Here is a 20,484-nt window from a genome sequence, read left to right on the forward strand (position 1 = left end):
GCTCTGTAGCATTCTGTGACTTGATGGCAGTCATCACTACATCTACAAACAAGATTCATTTATATGGAATCCTTTTATGTGAATCTTGCTATATATCCTTCATGACAGTGGCAAACACCTTTAGCAAGTCTACATCTTATATTGACTTAAACCAAGTTGTAATTATCAAATTTGTACAATTCCGGTATCTGCAATTTTCCCTGGTTGTCATATATGTTGTTATGGATCTAACAGGGAGTCTCATTTTATTATTTCAATTTGCTCCTATATAAATTCTGTGGGGTTTTGCATTTGTCTTGTAGTATTTTTGCTGATGCTTCTTTTTAAACTAATATTTTAGTGTTTCTTTATAATACTATTTCTCTCAGCAGTATGTTAGAAATTGGTATAATTCAATTTAAGAAAAACAATGAATATCTATAATGTATATGGTTATGGACTTACTTAAAATTTGTATTGTTGCCATAGACAAGCATAAAATGTACTAAATAAGCTTGGGGAATGAATGAATGGATGGATGGACCTAACTTTTCCCTAGACATGGTGAAGTATTATCTGTGATTTTGTTATTGTGGATATCTTGTTCATTTTTGTAAGTTGTTACCCTTTTACACCTTAGTAGCCCAAAGTTAATGAATGTTCTGTTTTACAAACTTCATTTCTTGGTGGCCAGTCTTCTAGTTGATGAGCCTCTCTGAACTTAATTAGGTTGATCCTAGAATGACAGACATAGTACCTATATGGAAGTAACTATATATACATTTGTACACCTATAGTTATGAGGGGAGAGGAATGATTTCAACTATAATGAACCTCATGTAAGAAGTTTTTCAACACTGTTTTGCATTGTTTTTATTCTGTTTGTCTTAGGGGAAGCAGTGTGGTAAAATTGGGATTAAAAAAAAGAAAGCTCATTATCCTTTAGGTATTGTTGCTTGTTGTTGCCTTTCTTCTTTCCTCAGAAAGGGGCGGGGATTTATGTCCACTACTCCTAAGTACAGTAGTATGTAAATGAAATGGGACAAAATAAAATATCTCATTGACTTATATGAAAAACCTGAAAACTTTACATCTTTGAAAAAATTGTAATATGCATTATGTCTTCATTTTACTACGGTTTCTTGTTTTGACACGATTTGGCATTGAATCTACAAGATTTTGACATTCTTTAATTCATCATGAAACTACTTTCATCATATTGGATATTAAACCCTCCTTAATCAAGTCCAGCCTTGATTATAGCTCACAGGTTTTATTTATTTTTATTCTGAACTTAACATGCATCAAACAAAAGGAATATTTAAATATACACAGAACAACAGAAAGTTGTATATGAAACATTAATTTGCATTATGTATAGCTTGCTTTTCTTTTTAAAAAATTCAGCATGTCACTTTTAAAGCTGTCCTGCTTGTCTCTGATTCCTTCTGGCTTACCTTCTGTTCTTTACTGTTTATTTATAAAATTCTTTTTAAAAATTTTTTTATTTGGTGACCATGTCCCTAGCTCCTCTCTGTCTTTTGTACTCCTCCTCCTTCCAAGTTGAATGGAGAAAAAACTCTTTGTAAGTGTTCCCAGGTTGCTCTGAAGCCATATCTTTCAGCATTTCTTATGACTGATATTATGTAATTTGTTCAGCAAATCCTGATTTTATCCACATTTTTCTTAGGTCCTATTTCTTTGCAGTAACCAAGAGATGCTATGAAAATTGTTGTATATCTGGGTCCTTTTCTTCTTTCTTTGAACTTTTTGGGATATGGACCCAGTAATAACTACCTCTTGGTGAAGGGGTATGCACAGTTTTGTGACTTTTTGGTCATAGTTCTGTAGAGGTCAAATTTAATATGGGGAGAGTTAATTGGGTGGCTCGCCGTAATATTAGGGTTCAGAAAATAATGAGGGACCTCTAGGTCCAAAGTTTCCTCCCCTCCAAACTGCCTTTTTTAGTTATTTCTCCCAGGCCAATAAGAAAGGAGCATAATAGCCTCTTTTTCACAAACAAATCAGGTTTTATTTAATGGGAATAAAATACACAGCAAAGGTGAAATTAATAAAATCAAGTACAAGGGAATAGGGAAAAAGGAAAATGGATAATCTCCCTGGCTCTGGCAAGGGCTGTCTCAAACCCAAACTCGCTTTTAGCCCAGCTAATTCAAACGGCTAGATTTAACTCACCACCAGGGGTCCGTAATTTCTATGGGAGTCAGCAGCCCATCTCTAGTCAGCTACAAATGTTCCTCCAAGGCCAGAGAAAGACAGAGAGTGAGCTACTTCCTGTTGGAGTCCCTTTTTCTCCCTCCCCCAAAGGGGAGGTCCTTCAAGTAGTATGGCTGAGACTGGTTCCCTGTTGATGATGCAGTCCACAGCCTCTGAGGACACTCCTTCTCAGGGTTGGCCAAATTAAGCTAGGTCTAACAGGGTGGGCCAGGTGTGGCTAAAATCTAATCATCTTTAAGTGGGTACTTAGTAGTTTCTCATTCACACACAATTCAAACACTACTAAGTCAATCAAGTCGGACCTTAGACATCTGCCAAATTCTATTATTTTACCACAGTTCCAAATAGTCAGTAAACATTTATTAAGCTCCTATTATGTCCCAGGCACTATACTAAGCAAAGGGGTTACAGAAGGAGACAAAAGACAATTGCTTTCCTCAAGGAAATTAGTGGACCAATAATTCACAACTCTACCAACACTGCACTAATGGTGGAGGGATTTTATCACAACTCCTTTAAGAATTTTCATTTTGGGGGGCAGCTAGGTGGCACAGTGGATTAAGCACTGGCCCCGGATTCAGGAGGACTTGAGTTCAAATCCTGCCTCAGACACTTAACTAGCTGTGTGACCCTGGGCAAGTCACTTAACCCTCATTGCCCTGGGGAGGGGGGGAGAAATTTTCATTTTTGGTGGAGCCAAGATGGCAGAGGAAAGGCAGTGAATTCCTTGAGGTCTCCCCAAGACCCCTCTAAATACCTTCAAATAATGTCATAAGACAATTCCTAGAGCAGCACAAAAGGACAGGGTGAAATAATTTTCCAGCCAAAGACAACATAGAAGGTCAGCAGGAAAGGTCTGTTGTACTGGGTGAGAGTAAGTGCAGCTCAGTGCAGGCCACGCCAGTGCTGATCCAATCCCAGCCACAGGAAGCCAGGAGCAGGCCTTGGGAGCCTCTGAATCCGTGGCAGAACTCAGCCCACAGATAGGAAGGGGGTTGAACAACTCCAGAAGGAGATCACAGGGGTCTCTTTGCTAGCATTGAGGCAGTACTCTATGTTTTGCCCATACTCCGATCACAGTCTTAGGTGGTGGTCCCAAGTGGGGGAGGACCACAAGCACACAAGGGCTTGCAGCCATAGTGGAGCAGGCTTCATAGTTCCAGAGCAGAAAAGCAGTTCTATGGTTGCTTGCAGACCAGAGCACAGGCCAGGAGAGTAGTAAACATACCCCTCCTTAAATCATACTACCTTGGAAGAACTAAGGACTTACAAATTCCTAGAAGTATCTTGGAAAACAGCTGCTCAAACCCCCTGAAGCTTGGCACAGTGCACCCTCCACCCTGGAAGCAGTGCCCCACTTTAACAAAGAGCTAAAAGTCAAGAAATAGGCTGGGAAAATGAGCAAACAGAAATAAAATGCTGACCCTAGAAAGTTTCTGTGGTGGCAAGGAAGATCAGAATATACTCTCAGAAGAAGATAAAAAAGTCAAAGCTCCTATATCCAAAGTTTCCAAGAAAAATATGAATTGGTCTCAGGCAATAGAAGGGCTCAAAAAGGACTTTGAAAATAAAGTAAGAGTGGTAGAGGAAAAAATGGAAAGAGAAATGAGAACGATGCAAGAAAATCATGAAAAAAGTCAACAGCTTGGTAAAGGAGACCCCCCAAAATACTGAAGAAAATAATACTTTAAAAAACAGACTAGACCAAATGGTAAAAGAAGTACAAAAACCCAATGAGGAAAAGAATGCCTTGAAAAGCCAAATTGGCCAAATGGAAAAGGAGGTACAAAAGCTCTCTGAAGAAAATAACTCCTTCCAGATTAGGATTGAGCAAATGGAAGCTAATGACTTTATGAGAACTCAAGAAACAATAAAGCAAAACCAAAAGAATTAAAAAATAGAAGGCAGTGTGAAATATCTCATTGTAAAAACAACTGACTTGGAAAATACATCCAGGAGAGATAATTTAAAAATTATTGGATTACCTGAAAGCCATGATTAAAAAAAAGAGCCTAGACATCATCTTTCAAGAAATTGTCTGGGAAAATTGCCCTGATAGTCTAGAACCCGAAGGTAAGATAGAAATTGAAAGAATCCACCAATCACCTCCTGAAAGAGATCCCAAAAGGAAAACTTCCAGGAATATTATAGCCAAATTCCAGCAGTCCTGGGTCAAGGAGAAAATATTGCAAGCAGCCAGAAAGCAACAATTCAAGTATTGTGGAGCCAGTCCCGATAACACAAGATCTTGTGGCTTCTACATTAAAGAATCTGAGGGCTTTGAATATAATATTCTGGAGGGCAAAGGAACTGGGATTACAACCAAAAATAATCACTTACCCAGCAAAACTTAAGTATAATCCTTCAAGGAAAAAAGTGGAAATTCAATGAAAGATAGGACTTTCAGGCATTCTTGATGAAAATTTCACTTTCAAATACAAGACCCTAGAGAAGCATAAAAAGGTAAACAGGAAAAAGAAATTATAAGGGACATTAAAAGGTTAAACTATTTACATTCCTACATGGGAAAATGATATTTTTAACTCATAAGAACTTTCTCATTAGAGCAGCTGAATGGAGTATATTTAGACAAGAGGGCACAGGTGTGATTTGAATATGAAGGGATATCTTTAAAAATTAAAATTAAGGGGTGAGGGGAATGCACTGGGAGAAAGGGAAAGGGAGAGGTAGAATGGGGTAAAGTATCTCACATAAACAAGAAAAAGCTTATACAGTGGAGGGGAAGATGGGGTAGGTGCGGGGAGTGAGTGAACTTTACTCTCATCAGAATTGGCTTCCTTTGTCTTAAGGTTTTTTCTTTGTCTGTTTTCTTTCACAACCTGACTAATGTGGAAATGTTCTGTATGACTCCACATGTATAACTTATATTGAATAGCTTCAGTTCTTAAGGAGTAATGGGGAGGGAGGGAGGAAGAACATTTGAAACACAAAGTTTTAAAAATTGATGTTAAAAATTGTTTTTACATCTAATTTGGGGGGGAAATATAATTCTAAATTCTAAAAATAAATTATCAAATAAAAAAAGATAAGGAAAGTGAGACTAAATGAGATTGTGACTTGTCGAAGGTCAAAGAGCTTATAGTGGGCAAAACAGCTAATAAAACAGGGTTCTTTCTAAAAAAAATTTTCATTTTCTTTTTTTGTCATCTTTGATAATCTCTTGACTATGAGAAAGAATCCTGGGGTTGTTTTAATTTTCATTTCTCTAATTATTAGTGATTTAAATTTTTTTACATGTGCTTGTTGATTTATTTGGATTTCTTTATGAACTGTTCATATCCTTTGACCATTTATAAGGGAATGGCTCTTTTCCTTATATATTTTAGTGATGTATATGTATTAAATATGAGACCTCTATCAAAGAAATATCTGCAGTCCCCCCAGTTGTTTCTGTTCTAATTTTAATTCCATTAATTTTATTTGTGCAAGAATGCATCAATTTTTTGTAATAAAAATTGTCCATTTTATCTTATGTAATTCCCCTCTGCCCCTTGTTTTTCTGTGCACTCTTTCCCTATCTGTAGTTGTGAAAGGTATTTTCTTTTTTATTCCTGATGCATTTATAGTGTGACCTTTTATATATGTCAAACATCCATTGAAGCTTATGTTGGTAGGTAGAGCAATACCATTGATCTAACGTCACACCACTTGACGATTTTCCAGCAGTTTTTGTCAGATGATCTCCTTATCTTAGTAGTTAGAATCTTTGAATCTATGGAAAATGACTTTGGTACCTGTTCAATTGCTTCCTTATAATCAGTACCAAATAAGTTTGATGATTACTGCTATTTGTGGTATACTTATAATTGATACCCTTAAGTTGCCTTCCTTCTCCCTTCCCCCACTCCCCTGCCTTGATCTTTTCTTCCAGATACATTTTGTTATTCTTTATTCTATCTCTTTAAAGTGACCTGCTCCTAGTTTGATTGGTACAGCACTGAATAATCTAAATAATTAGGTAGTATTAGCATTTTTATTATATTAGCTTGTTCTTCCCATGTGCAATTAATAGTTTCTCCAATTATTTAGGTCTGTATTTCTGTAAAGAATGTTTTGTAGTTGTATTCTTATAATTTTTATGTGTCTTGATAGATATACTCCCCAATATTTTATACATTCTGTAGTTATTTTAAATGTAATTTCTCTAACTTCCTGCTGGTTTTTGTTGGTGATGTACAGATGTTTTGGATTAATTTCAATTTTTGATTTTATTCTTTTTTGTTCTTTAGATAGATTATCATATCTGTAAAAAGTGTTTTATTTCCTCTTCTCCTATGCTTATTCCCTTACTTTTTTTTCCTTGTCCTGTGCTAATATTTCTAGCACTATATCAAATAATAGTAGTGATGATGGATATTCTTACTTTACAACTCTAATCCTATTGGAAAGGCCTCTAGTTTTTTTCCATTAAATGTAATGTTGACCTCTGATTTTAGATAGGTGCTACTTATATTAAGGAAAAGTTAATTTATTCCCATGATTTTGTGTGTGTGTATGTATGTGTGTGTTAAAAGAAATGAGTGTTTTTGTTACAACCATTTTCAGCATCTTTATTTGATCATGTTGTTTTTAATTTATTATTAACATGGTCCATTATATTTTTAGTTTTTCTGTTAGAACCAACTTTACGTTCATGGTTTAATTCATCTTAGTTATAATATGTAACCTTTGAAATAGCATTTTTGTTTCTTCTTTTGTGTTATTTTATTTAATATTTTCTTTAATATTTATTAGAGATAATGGTCTGTAATTTTCTTTTAATGCTTTGTCTCTAGTTTATATAGACTTTATTTTTATCATAGAATTAAGAAAAAATCATTTTTTCCTATTGTATGTTAGAATTAATAATTTTTAAAGTATTTGATAGAATTTACTTGTAAGTCCATCTGGACCCAAGTATTTTTTTTCTTTGTGAGTTCATTTATATCTTATTTAGTTTCTTCTTTGGGCATTGTTGTTTCAGTAATCTGTTTCCTTTTCTGTTAAAGTGAGTGTTTTATTGATAAATATCTTGTCAAAATAGTTTTTCATAGTTGTTTTTATTTCATCTTTAAATGTTATGAATTCTTTAACACTTTGGTTTTCTATTTTTTCAAATCAGCTTCTTTTATCTATGTTATTAGTTTTTTCTCCCCCAAAATGAACTGCTGGTTTTAGTCATTGATTTTTTGTTTTTTTCGGTTTGGGTTTCAATTTTTTGTCATTTCTTTGATTTTCAGAATTTCTGTTTTGGATTTTACTAATGTTTAGTTAGTTGATTTTTTTTCAAGTTCTCAATTTAAGAGATAAGTAGGGAAGAGCACATTTTGGTTAGTCACCACAGACAACAAATCAACATCAATACTTAATACATATGTCCCCCAAATGGCATTAACATTTAAACACTGAAAAGAAGAGTTAAATTGAAGGGAAAATGAGAAAATAAAAATTATAATAGGGGAGACCTCAGTGTACCTCTTTTAAGACCTTAGACAAATATAACAAAAACATAATTAAATGAGAACGCAAAAGAATTCACAAATTCCTAAGATATATACGCAACTTTTAACATAACTGGTAGTGATTTGGTGTGTTAAAATGTCACAAATACAAATATAGAAATATTAATCACACCCTTTACTGAACACAACACAATAAAAATTATATTCAACAGAGGCCTATTAAAAACAATTAATTGAAGACTAATTTACTTCCAAAGAATTAGTGGTCAAAAACCTAATCACAGAAACAATAGACAATATAATCAAAGACAATAATAAGAAACCAAATTTTTGGGAAGCAGTTAAGCAGTCTTTTGAGGAAAATGTATATCTCTAAATACATTCATCAATAAAAAAGAACAGATCAATGAATTGGGAACACAATAGCAACAAAATCATAAACAAGAAAAAAATTGAGAACTTGAACAAAACTTTAGCAAATTAGTTTAGATATGATAAACCTCTTACAATTATTCAATGAGAACACAAAGGAATTCACAAATTCCTAAGATTTACACGGAACTTTTAACACAACTGATAGTGAGTTGGTGCATTAAAATGTCACAAATATAGAAATATTAATCACACCTTTTACGAAACACAACACAATAAATGTATTCACAAAGGCCTATTAAAAACATTTAAAATGTTTATTTTTTACCTGTTGAGTTTGACATGCCTATGTCAATAAACATTTTTTTAAGCTTGCCAAATACTGAGCATACAAAAGCAGAATTGTACAAACCAGAAATTTTTTTTTGCAAGAAAAAATTTTGTGGTATGGCAAGTATATATCTAATTATATATTAGGAAGAGTAATGTCTAATATGGTCCTTGTGTCTCTTGTGAAGACAGGCTTTATTTTTTTCATTCTTTAAAATATCTGCATTTCATTAGAGGTATTTGGAAGCTGCCTAGTCCATTTACATATCTCCTCAGCTAAAAAGAAAATTATTAGGAAAAGTCTAGTTAATTATGCCACTTTGTAAACCAGTTAACTTTGTTGGTGCTAATAATGAGGTACACAGAGAAAAATTCTATTCCAAAGCTAAAATGAGAAAATGTCAATGTTGGAAGGAACTTTGAAGGCCATTTAATCTACATTTAATCATATCAATCCCTTACGCATCATTCAGACTATACTTGAAGACCACTGGTTAGGGTGAACCTGCTATTTTCCACAGCTGCCCTTTCCACTTTGGGATGGTTTTAATTGTTAGAAATTTTTTTTCCTCCCTTTACATTAAGCTTAAAATTTCCTCTGCAACTTATATCATTTGCTCCTTGTTCCATCCTCTTAGTCTAAACAGAGTTATTATCAAGTAGACTAGAGAATCTAGTTTATCACATACATACTTTAGTGAGCTCATCCATCCGTGCTGTCTCATTTCATCACTCTTGTCAAGAAGGAACTTTACCCAGAATGCTAGGGGACTTTCTTTAGAGCAGTGGTCTCTGAACCTTTTTTTGAATGGTTCTTCTCATCTGTAAATAATTTGGGAACATGCACCGAATATAAGCATATGCATTTATGAATTTTAACATGGACATAATATGTTATTAATATATTGTTTATAAAATAATAGATTTGTGTAGTACCTTAAAGTTTTCAAAATATTGTTTAATTTAGGTTATTTCATTTGATCCTCACAACAACCTGTGAGATGAGTGCTATTATCATTGCAATTTTACAAATGAAGTAACTGAGATTGAGAGGTTAAGTGACTTCCTCAGTGTCACACAGCCTCTGGTGAGAAATGATATGGGTAGGATCTACACTAAGGTGATGGCTGTGTGATTGGAGAGAAGGGTCTGGATGCAAGAAACATTGTTGAGATAGTGACAAAAAGATTCAGCAACTGCTTCCACACGCACAATGAATAAAATTAGGTCTTGAGGATGATATTGAAGTTGCAGATCTGAGTGATGGCAAGGATAATGGTGCCCTTGACAAAAATGGGGAATTTTGGAAAAGAGATGGGTTTGGGGGGCAAGTTAATATAATGAACATTATAATGAAGTAGGTGTAGATCACCCACCTGTACTTAGCATTCTGTGTCATTCTCTCCCACCCAAAGGGAAAAGAGGCCGGGGGAGGCAGGGCTTTTATTTCTCAGAAGTCTTTGGACTCAGAGATAGCCTAGGGAGGGACATCTGCTGTAGTCATGAGGTGATGGGGGGAGCAGTATATAAGTACACTCAGTTCGTGCAGAAGGGAAAAGCTAGTGGCAGGTTTAGGGTTGGGTGCAGGAAGGTACATTGGGAGCTTGTCTAAGAAAGGGAAGTGGTTCTGTTGAGGAAGATGGGATGAAACCCATCTTCTAACTTTGCAGTTTATCACAAACCTTGATGTCAAGCTGCTTTGGAGTCTACTGCTCTAAATCACTTGAATATTCTTGGATATCAGTAGATGATAATGGGTTTTCCATTATTTCTCCCTTGTTCTTGATACTTAGTAATCTATCTCTCTGATCCCTTGCTTGAGATGAAGATTAAATTTTGCCTTCTGAGAATGTTTCTAGGCTCTTTTGGTCTCTTCATTGTGGCAATTTATTATCAGTTAAATTTTCTTAAGAAGTTCTGATACTGTTGATGTCTGTTCTTTTACCAATTTCCCATTTTGGGGGCGTCAGCTTTTTAGAAGATGATTTGTTGAAATTGCCTTGATTACTTGATGTTTTCTCATGAATTTTTTAAATTTGGCATTGATTTTGATCTTTTGTGAGTCATTCTGGCTGTTCCTGGGCAGTTGTTCTGGATTTATAATTAGTAATTTCTCATTTGTTAAAATTTAATCAATTTCTTTTTTTGTGTGTGATTTTATTTGGCATTCACCATAGCAAGCACCTTCCAACTCTCTGCTCAAAGTGTTCATGATATAAAGGCATGAAGTCTCCTTTCTTAATCCTGAACTATGCTTTCCAGCTCATTTGTCATCAGCTTCCTTTGTGAACACTTTTGCCCTGGAATCATCAACTATTAAAGTATATATTGATTTAATTTAGAGAGTTTCATAAGTTTTTCATGCTGATTGCTCCTCAGATTCTTGAAAACAGCTTTCATGTTTCTTTGTCTTGTTTTTTCCAAGATAAATAGCTTTTAAATGTAATCTCATGGGGCAGCTAGGTGGCGCAGTGGATAAAGTACTGGCCCTGGATTCAGGAGGACCTGAATTCAAATCCAGCCTCAGACACTTGATGCTTACTAGCTATGTGACCCTGGGCAAGTCATTTAACCCTCATTGGCCTGCAAAAAAACAAACAAACAATGTAATCTCAAGACCAGTGATTGCATGCCATTATTTAACTGTCTTGAAAATTGGCTAGTGGTCCCAAGGGGGATTAAAAAAAGTATAATTAATTTGGTATTAACACCTAATCATTAACTGAAAAATAAGTCTTTAAGTGTAGTTCCCTAGTATCTACGTCATATTGTAAAGGTCAGTATAATTTAATTTTTACCTGCTGTATTCCTTCATTTGGGTATTGGTTTTTCTTCTCCTTTCAGAAGAAAAGCTGGTCTAATTTGACTTTAAGCATAACTGTTTTTTTTTGTTGTTGTTGTTGTTTTTGCAGGGCAATGAGGGTTAAGTGACTTGCCCAGGGTCACACAGCTAGTAAGTGTCAAGTGTCTGAGGTCGGATCTGAACTCAGGTACTCCTGAATTCAGGGCCAGTGCTTTACCACTGCGCCATCTAGCTGCCCCCAAGCATAACTATTAAGTAGAGATTACAAGATAAATATAAGATGCTTGCTGTTATGATTATAGGGTTAAAACCTAATTTCCTGAGGCGTGTGATATTATATTAAGTATCATAATACTTTTTGCCTAAGAAACATGATGTAATAGCCCTAAGGAAAATCAGAGTAGTTTTGCATAATGAGTCTTACTTAGAGCTGGAAAAATTTAGTTGCTACTTGGGAATAATTTTCTACTGTGTGTTTTGTTTCTAAAGTTTTCAGTATGAGAATGAGAGTGAATGTCTATACACCATGTTTTAAACGTGGTACTGAGAAAAATTGTAATTGTAAAAGCCAATCAAAGCTGGCTTTGGCACAGAATTTTCCAACTATAGAATTGGGTATACCATTCCATAAATAGTATTTACAATTCTTTGTATAAATATGGTTTGTGAGAATTCACGTGAACAGAATAAAAGTGCTTAAAAATTATCAATAACCTTATTTCTTGCCATAGAAAATGACGGAAATATTGGAGCATCATTTCTACTGGAAGTCCAATTAACACCCATTCCTCAAATACTTGATCACCATCAGCCCTGGCATGGCGCAGAGCAGTCCGCAGCTTGATATCCAGATACTCCATGATCTTCGGCAACTTTTCCCTGAGATTCCAGAGGGTGTGGTATCACAATGCATGTTGCAGGTAGATTGCATAGTAATGAAATGGAAACATAAAACCATAAATTTTCCCTAGAATTTATAGTTTGAGATGTGGTCTATACTTGAGTTAAAAAATAAAATCTTGAAAAAGTGAGATGAAAAAATGTGGGAAATAAAAAGAAAGGCTTCAATAATTTCTCCTTTTTATTTTTTGGGTATTTTTTGGTATTTATTAGAGTAGCAATATTGTTCTAAATTCCTGCATGACATCTCATTTATACTTTAAAATATTAACCTGTTTTCACTCTATTTAAATAAAGGTTTAGACATTTCATTACCATGTTATTTTTATAGTATCTCATAATCTTTATATAAGAAAATGTCCTTTCTTGAAATTAAACCTATTAAACTTGTCATACTATATTTAGAAATTGAAAATATCCTTATAATGAAATGGGTGATACTTCCCCTTTTCTTTGTAGTCCCCAAGTAGAATGAAGGCTTTTTCCATAGGGCTTACTTTCTGATTAGATATGTAGTTAATTTTATGTTACCACCTTCCAAGGGCAAAAAAAAAAAAAAAAAAGGGAAGATTTCTTCTTCACATATGCTTTCCAAGTGTGACCTTTCCTTAAGACTTTTCTTTTCTTTTCTTTTCTTTTTTTTTTTTTTGTATTCCCAATGCACAGCATAATACCTTGAACACTGCTCCAGACCTGTGAAAGTCAGTTGTGATGGATAGAGGGCTGGTTGGGAAGACCTGGATACAATTCCTGACTTTGATACAAATAGCCCCTGTGATCATGGGCAGATACCACCTGTTTATTATAAAAAGAAAAGTTTGTTTTTTTTAAATGTAAAACATTACCATATTAGTCATTTTGTGTAAGAAAACATAAAAAAAGTGAAAAATAGCATGCTTCAGTCTGTTCAATCAATATCAGTTCTTTGGAGGTGGATAGGATGCTTCATCATTAGTCTTTCGGGATTGTCTTAGATCATTGTATTGCCGAGAAGAGTTAAGTCATTCACAGTTCTTCATCAAACAATATTGCTGTCTCTGTGCACAACATTCTGCTGGTTCTGCTCACTTCACTATACATCAGTTCATATAGGTCTTTCCAGGCCTTTCTGAAATCATCCTGCTTGTCATTTCTTATAGCACAGTAATATTCCATCACCATCATATACCACAGCTTGTTTAGCCATTCCCCAATTGATGGGCATTCCTTTGATTTCCAATTCTCAGCCACTACATAAAGAGCTGCTATGAATATTTTTGTTCAAATAGGTCTTTTTCTCTTTTTGGAGATGACTTTGGGATATAAACCTAGCAGTGGTATTGCTGGATCAAAGGGTATTTTCAGTTTTATAGCCCTTTGGGCATAATTCCAAATTGCTCTCCAGAATGGTTTGATCTGAAAACCTTTATTAGATTAAATATTTTTGCTATAACGTTTCGGTTTGCTACCTTTTTTAGGGGGTAACTGACCATTTGAACCATCTAATAATTTCAAAAGCCTGTCTATGTATAAATCTCTCAAAATGTTGACTGGGGCTGTATGGATTTTAGTATGGGAACCAATTCTGATTCAGAATCACTTTGTGGGCCAGGCTTTACCAAGTCAAAAATATGTCTCTGTTTTAAAGAATTTGTCATAAGTTGGTTTGTTTAACTTAATTTTCTCTTATGAACAAACAGGTAAACGTATATGGCAAAACTAATAAAAAGAAAGCTACTTAGAATTTTAAGTGTTTAGGAAGTTCACATCGTTTTCCATTCTAGTAAAAACTAGAGAGGGTCTTTAATCAGAGCTTTTAGCAAAACTGTTGATCTATTAATTGAATTGTTGAACTGAGTTGTTGCAAATTATTGTCATTTACACTTAAAACTGAGTAGACAATGGCTTTAGGTGATAAGAGAGGTTAGAAGTAACTTGAAGAATGGCTGGGGCTTTCCTGAAGTGGTGTTTTTGGAGACACTGCCCCTCTTCAGTAGAGTAGAATCCCTAGGCATAAATTCCCCCAGGGTATGGTTTCTGGCCTAAATTGCTAAGGAGATAGTTATCATTATACTTCTGGGACAAGGATCTGGGGCCTGCTAACTTTCTTATACATTTAATATTATTAAACAGCCAACATTTTATTTTATATGAACTGATTAAGAAAATTTTATTAGATATTCTTAGATCTCATATATATATATATATAATTGCCCTTTTAAACTAATAATCAACAAACATTTATTAAGTGCTTACTTTTAGCCAGAAAAATAACATAAGCCAGGTGTAAAATAGTAAAAATGATTTTTTATCCCTCCGTGATTTTATCCCTCAGTGATTTTTTATCCCTCCTTGGAATTTAAAACTATGATCTTTTCTATGGCTAAGATATTATTTTATCACTCCTCTGTTAGGCTTTCCTTGAGCTTAACTTTATTTATAGTATTATGGTTCATTAGTATACTAATATAACTTTGCCATTTTTCCCCTTCTTAGAATAACAACAACCTGGAAGCTTGCTGTCGGGCCCTTTCACAGGAAAGCAGCAAATACTTGTATATGGATTACCAGAGCCCAGATGATAACAGAATGAATAGAAATCGCTTTTTGCACATTAACCTGGGTGTCCATTCACCTAGTAACTACCATACAGGAGATGGAGCTCAACTTAACGGTGGTCGAACACTGGTACATAGTTCAAGTGATGGTCATATTGATCCACAGCACACGCCAGGTAAACAGCTGATATGTTTAGTTCAGGAACCACACTCAGCCCCAGCTGTTGTGGCTGCTTCTCCCAACTACAACCCATTTTTTATGAATGAACAGAATAGAAATGCAGCTACTCCTCCTCCACAGCCACCTCAACAGCCATCTTCCATGCCAACAGGAATGAATACATCTGCTATGCAAGGGCCTTCACCACCACCACAGCCACCTCCCTCATACATGCACATACCTCGTTATAGTACAAATCCAATTACTGTTACAGTATCACAAAACCTCCCCTCTGGACAGACTGTTCCCAGAGCTTTACAAATTCTTCCACAAATTCCAAGCAATCTCTATGGGTCTCCTGGTTCTATATATATTAGGCAAGCATCTCAAAGTTCATCAGGAAGACAGACTCCTCAGAGTACACCCTGGCAGTCCTCACCACAAGGCCCCCTACCACATTATAGTCCACGTCCTTTACCTGTTTATCCACATCAGCAAAACTATCAGCCTTCGCAGTATTCTCCCAAACAGCCACAGATCCCTCAAACTGCTTATCGATCACCACCTACTTCTCAGTGTCCTTCACCTTTCGGTTCTCCTCAGCATCAAGTGCAACCTCCTCAGTTGGGTCACCAGAGTTCGCATGTCTTTATGCCACCTAGTCCTTCAACTACTCCACCCCATCCGTATCAAGCACCTCCAAGCTATCAGAAACAGGGAGGTCATTCGGTATCCTATCTCCCTTACAGTGCATCTAGTTTATCCAAAGCTTCCATGAAGAAAATAGAAATTACAGTTGAGCCCCCACAAAGACCTGGGACAGCAATTAATAGAAGTCCTTCACCAATAAGTAATCAGCCATCTCAGCGGAACCAACACCCATTGTATACAGCCACTACTCCACCTTCAAATTCTCCTTCGAGAGGAATGTCTAATCAACCCAAACCTCCATTTAGTGTTAATCCCGTATATATTACATATACACAACCAACTGGACCTCCCTGTGCTCCTACACCATCTCCTCGGGTAATGCCAAACCCAACGACAGTTTTCAAAATTACAGTAGGCCGAGCAACGACTGAAAATCTTTTAAATTTAGTGGACCAAGAAGAGCATTCAGGGGCACCAGAACCTATTCAGCCCATTTCATTGATACCAGCACCGGGAGGAGAGAAAGGAAGCCATAAGCAACAGAAAAGTTGTAGTTCTGGATCTGATGATTATGCTTATACTCAAGGTAAATTTTTCTAATCCACATGAAATTTAGTCTTAATGATTTTTCCTGTGGTGTTTTGTTTGCCAAGCTAATAATGTTCCTTTGTGGGAAATGTTTTCAGTGTGAGAAGTTTTATTTTTGAGATCCTACTGATGCTAACTATACTAGATAGTTATCAGTTTCAAGCTGGATAAAGAGTGTTTTCAATATTGGAAAAATAATTTTATGGTAGATACTAAGAAAAAATGTAGACAAATGATATACAAAAAGAATAACAGTATAGAAATATGTTAGACATTTGGAGAAAATACTATGAAGAAACAATGAAGTATTATGGATAATTTAAAAAGTAGTAATGAATAAGAAATGTTAAGGGTGGAAATGAAAATGGCAATGGAAAGAGTTCAGGATTAAGTAGCACTTGATCCTCTAAAATAAGAGTGATATATAAATAGACTCAGATTGTACAGAGATGTTTGGGATTAAAGATACCCTAAAGACTAGAGAGAAGAACCAAAATTTTAATCAGTTTCTAAGAATGGTGACTTATGTTAATTTTTATGTCTGATATTAGTCATAACTAAAGCATGTCTAAGTATGGAAATAGAGATAATTTTAGAAAAACTTTAAAATACTGTTCTGATATTAAGCATAGTTTGAGTCTTACTCTAATATGCATATGATTATTTTGCTAGCCCTTTCAAGAGAAAAATTACAAATTGCAGCGACCATAGAATTGGGAAAGAATTGGAAATAAGATAATGGAGTTGACTGTGTGAACTTTATATTTTAGTATTGTATATCCATTCAATTTTCCAACGTTAATCTTTTGCAATGACTTTGTAATGCTGTAGCCTTGCTATTACATCAGCGAGCAAGGATGGAGAGGTTAGCAAAACAATTGAAACTTGAGGAAGAAGAACTCGAGCGGTTGAAGGCTGAAGTTAATGGTATGGAGCATGATCTTATGCAGAGACGACTTAGAAGAGTTAGCTGTACCACGGCAATCCCAACTGTAAGTGATTGTGTGTGTGTGTGTGTGTGTGTGTGTGTGTGTGTGTGTTTTAAAAAATAGGTGTGGGATGATGGTCCCATTCATCTGGTCTTTTCATGTTTTATATATGCGTGCGGATTTGTTTTTTAAGATGATTGAGTTTTTAGTAAGAAACAGAAAGCATTTTTGGCCACTCATAAAGACATAAATAGAAATTATAAATATTATATTTACTATTATTAAAGATAGACAATAGGCTGTTTCGAGAGAAAGTATTATTAGCAAATTCTTTAATAATGGCTTGTTTTTACTTTTGGCATTTGAGCTGAGGCCTCTTACTATCATTAATCCTTGTTAAGTAGTAAGAGTGTTGTAAGCACTTGCTTTGTACAAGATAATATACTAGGTATTAGGAATTTAAAAAGAGAGAGAAAGAGAAAGACCTTCCCTGCCCTCAAGGAACTTTTCATTTCCATAAGTATATATAATTATAGTCTTGTATTTCATAAGAAAAAAATCTTAAGTTCCATCATTATTTTAAAAAATTGAAGCACAGTGGTTATTTTAAAATGACAATTATAATCAAGATGTGTATAGGACCTTATTTATCTAAAAACAAAGGTTTACTTAAAAAATAGAAGTATAAATAGCACCCTGCCTCAAATTTACTAAACATTCTTCCTGTGTCTTTGGTAGAATTTAAAAGCTACTAGGATTTGTCACTCTTATTTTGGGAGTCAATTTAGGTGCTGAAAATTACTTTTTGAGTTAAATTACCTTGTGTAAAAAAATTAAGATTTCACTTTGCTTATGTATAATCAAACATGATTTTTATTTTTAATCCCTTTTTCTAAAGAAAAAAGTGTAGTCAAACCTAACTAGTTTAGATAATTATAAGCTAACAATATACAGATGATGATTGCTTCTTACTTTACAAAATTGAGGCTATTTGATGCAAACTACTACCTCTTCATCTCAAGGCCCCATTCACATCACCCTTATTTTCTTATCCTTTCCTGAAATCTGACAATGAAGTGGCCTTCTTGCCAAGGACAACCTCTATACATGTGCCCTTGATTTCATTGCTTCTTGTTCCCTCTGGTAGATTTCAGTATCAGTAATTCTTCACTCCCTCTAATCTTCAAACTATATATCTATCTACTCATTTTTTCCCTATCTTCAAACATGTCCATCTTTAAAAAACTTTCTCTAGACCTTACCATTTCTTCAAAATGTTGTCCTATATACTGTCATATCTCTTCCCTTTCTCAAACTCATAGAAAAAGCTGTTTATTCTCATTCCTTCCACTTCCCCTTTTTTCACTCTTTGACATGCACTTTGGCTTCGAACTGAAATTGCCCTTGGCTAAGTTACCATTGATCTTTTAATTGCCAGATCTGATGGTCTTTTCTCAATCCTTCACCTCTTTGCCCTATCTGCAACATTTGTTATTGTTAACTACTCTCTCCTTGGATACTGTTCTTCTATCTGGGTTATATCACAGTCTTTTAGGTCTCATACCTTTCTAATTGTTCCTTCTCACTTTCCTTTATAATTCATCATTCATTTCACATCACCTAACTGTGGATAATCCCCTAGACTCTGTACAGGCATTTTTGTTTTTCTCTGTATTCCCTCAGACACTATTAGGCCCAATGGTTTAAGTATTATTTCTATGCAGACAACTCATTGATCTATATCCAACCCTAGTTTCTTGCCTCATTGTCATTCCCACATTGCCATTTTACTGTTGGACAATTCGGACTGGATGTCCAGTTGGAGGTATCTCAGAACATCTGAAAGAGAACTCTCCAAAATTTTCCCCATATCCTACCCATCTTTTAAACTTGCCTCTTTATTTTGAAAGCACCATCATTTTTTTTTCCAGTTGCCCAGATTTGTAACTTTAGCATTTAGATTCTTCTTTATCCTTTACCCCAGATTATCGAATTAGTTGCCAGATCTTGACATTTCTGCCTTCACAGTATATTTTATATTTTCTATACTCACCTAACTACCACCTTAGTTCAGGCCTTCATTACCTGTCCCTTGTGTTGTTCTAATGGCCTCCTAATTACTCTTTTTATCATGTCCCCCTACTCCAATCTCATTCTCCACATTGCTACCAAAAAGGATTTTTCAAAAGTACAGATCTGACCATGTCACTTTGTTACATAGTAAACTCCAGTGAATCTTTTTTGTCTCCAGGATCAAAAGTTAAGTCTTCTTTTTGACTTTTAAAGTGCTTAACAACCTAGCCCAAACCCATCTTTCCAGCCTTTTCATACCTTACTTCCTCTACCATATTTACCAGTTAAGCCAAACTCCATTTTCTCCCTGTCTCCTCTTTCTGTGCCTATGCATCCCTCAAACCTGGAATAGTCTCCCTCCTGACCTCTGCCTAATGGAATCCCTCTCATCAGAGAAGAGTTCAGGTGCACATGAAGCCTTTCCTGACTCCAGCTGCTGGAAACTTTCCTCCCAGATATCTTTGTGTTTATTATCTTTATAATTATTTTGTGTGTACTTCAATATGTACTTGGTTGCCCGCCCCCCTTAAAATGTCAATTCCTTGAGAGTAGGTATGGTTTCATTTTTGGTATGCTTCCCTTTGTCTAGAAGAGTGTTTGGCATATTTGTAGGTACTTAATAAATGCTTATTGATCAATTATAATTCTTATCGTCTAACATGTTAGTAAGTTCTAAGGTGTTTCTTCAGTTCTTAACTAATTTAAACATTCTGCTTTGTCCTTTTTCTCATTTACTCAATGACTATTTACTCTGTGTATGCTATGATTATAGCCATGAAGGGAAAAAATAAAATAAACTACTTGAGGGCAGGGTCCCTTTCTTATTATCTTTCTCCTCAGTACCTAGAATAGTGTTACATACTAGGCACTCAGGATATTTGTTCAATAAGTAAGAAACAATTCCTATCTTTTTTGAGTTGTTGTTTTTTTTTGTAGATAGCAAGCTATATCCATCTGAAACTATCACTTAACAATGAAAGGAGTTTGTGATTAAGTTACATTTGAGTTGTTTATTTTAAAAAAGCACCCTAGAAATTTGGAACTGGAGATAAATGGATATTGGGAAGACTTTTGGAGGAGATGTGGCACTTATCCACTTGGAAAGGTGGGTAAAATTTGGATAGGTGGAGAAAATATAAGGACAGACATTTCAAGAGGGATAAAGGACTAATTTTACTAGATCCTTGATATTGGCATATAGAGAATAAAACGTGAAGAATGCTTTTAATTTATATTTTATGGCTTGTGTTCAGCAATACTAGGAATTATTGCTGAAGAGTTGGATGGTAGGACTGGATTATGGAAAGCATCAAATACTATGCTGAAGAGTTTGGACTGTTTTCTGTAAGCAATAGGGAAATATTGGGGAGTTTAAGTCAGGGGTGTGGCAAACATTTTATCATATTTATGGAAAGTTATTTTGATGGCATCCTGTAGGAAGGATTAGAGGTGGGTGAAGCTA

General features: G+C 35.1%; 1 protein-coding gene across 6 annotated transcripts in view; it reads left to right on the forward strand.

Annotated features, from left to right (window-relative positions):
* The window catches only part of TAB3 (TGF-beta activated kinase 1 (MAP3K7) binding protein 3), an 89,413-nt gene that overhangs the window by 24,028 nt on the left and 44,901 nt on the right, over positions 1-20,484 (forward strand). For 3 of the 6 annotated variants that reach the window (XM_043994431.1, XM_043994433.1, XM_043994432.1), the window contains exons 3-6: positions 11,916-12,104; positions 14,560-16,018; positions 16,852-17,012; positions 20,047-20,127. In XM_043994431.1, the coding sequence (XP_043850366.1) occupies positions 12,003-12,104; positions 14,560-16,018; positions 16,852-17,012; positions 20,047-20,127 (1,803 nt within the window). In that variant the 5' untranslated portion in view covers positions 11,916-12,002. Of the gene's footprint in view, positions 1-11,915; positions 12,105-14,559; positions 16,019-16,851; positions 17,013-19,958; positions 20,128-20,484 lie in introns of those variants that run through there. The other 3 variants (XR_006355630.1, XM_043994434.1, XM_043994435.1) reach the window with 2 other exon arrangements.

The sequence above is a fragment of the Dromiciops gliroides genome, chromosome 3 (assembly GCF_019393635.1).
Source record: "Dromiciops gliroides isolate mDroGli1 chromosome 3, mDroGli1.pri, whole genome shotgun sequence".
Taxonomy (NCBI): Eukaryota; Metazoa; Chordata; class Mammalia; order Microbiotheria; family Microbiotheriidae; genus Dromiciops; species Dromiciops gliroides.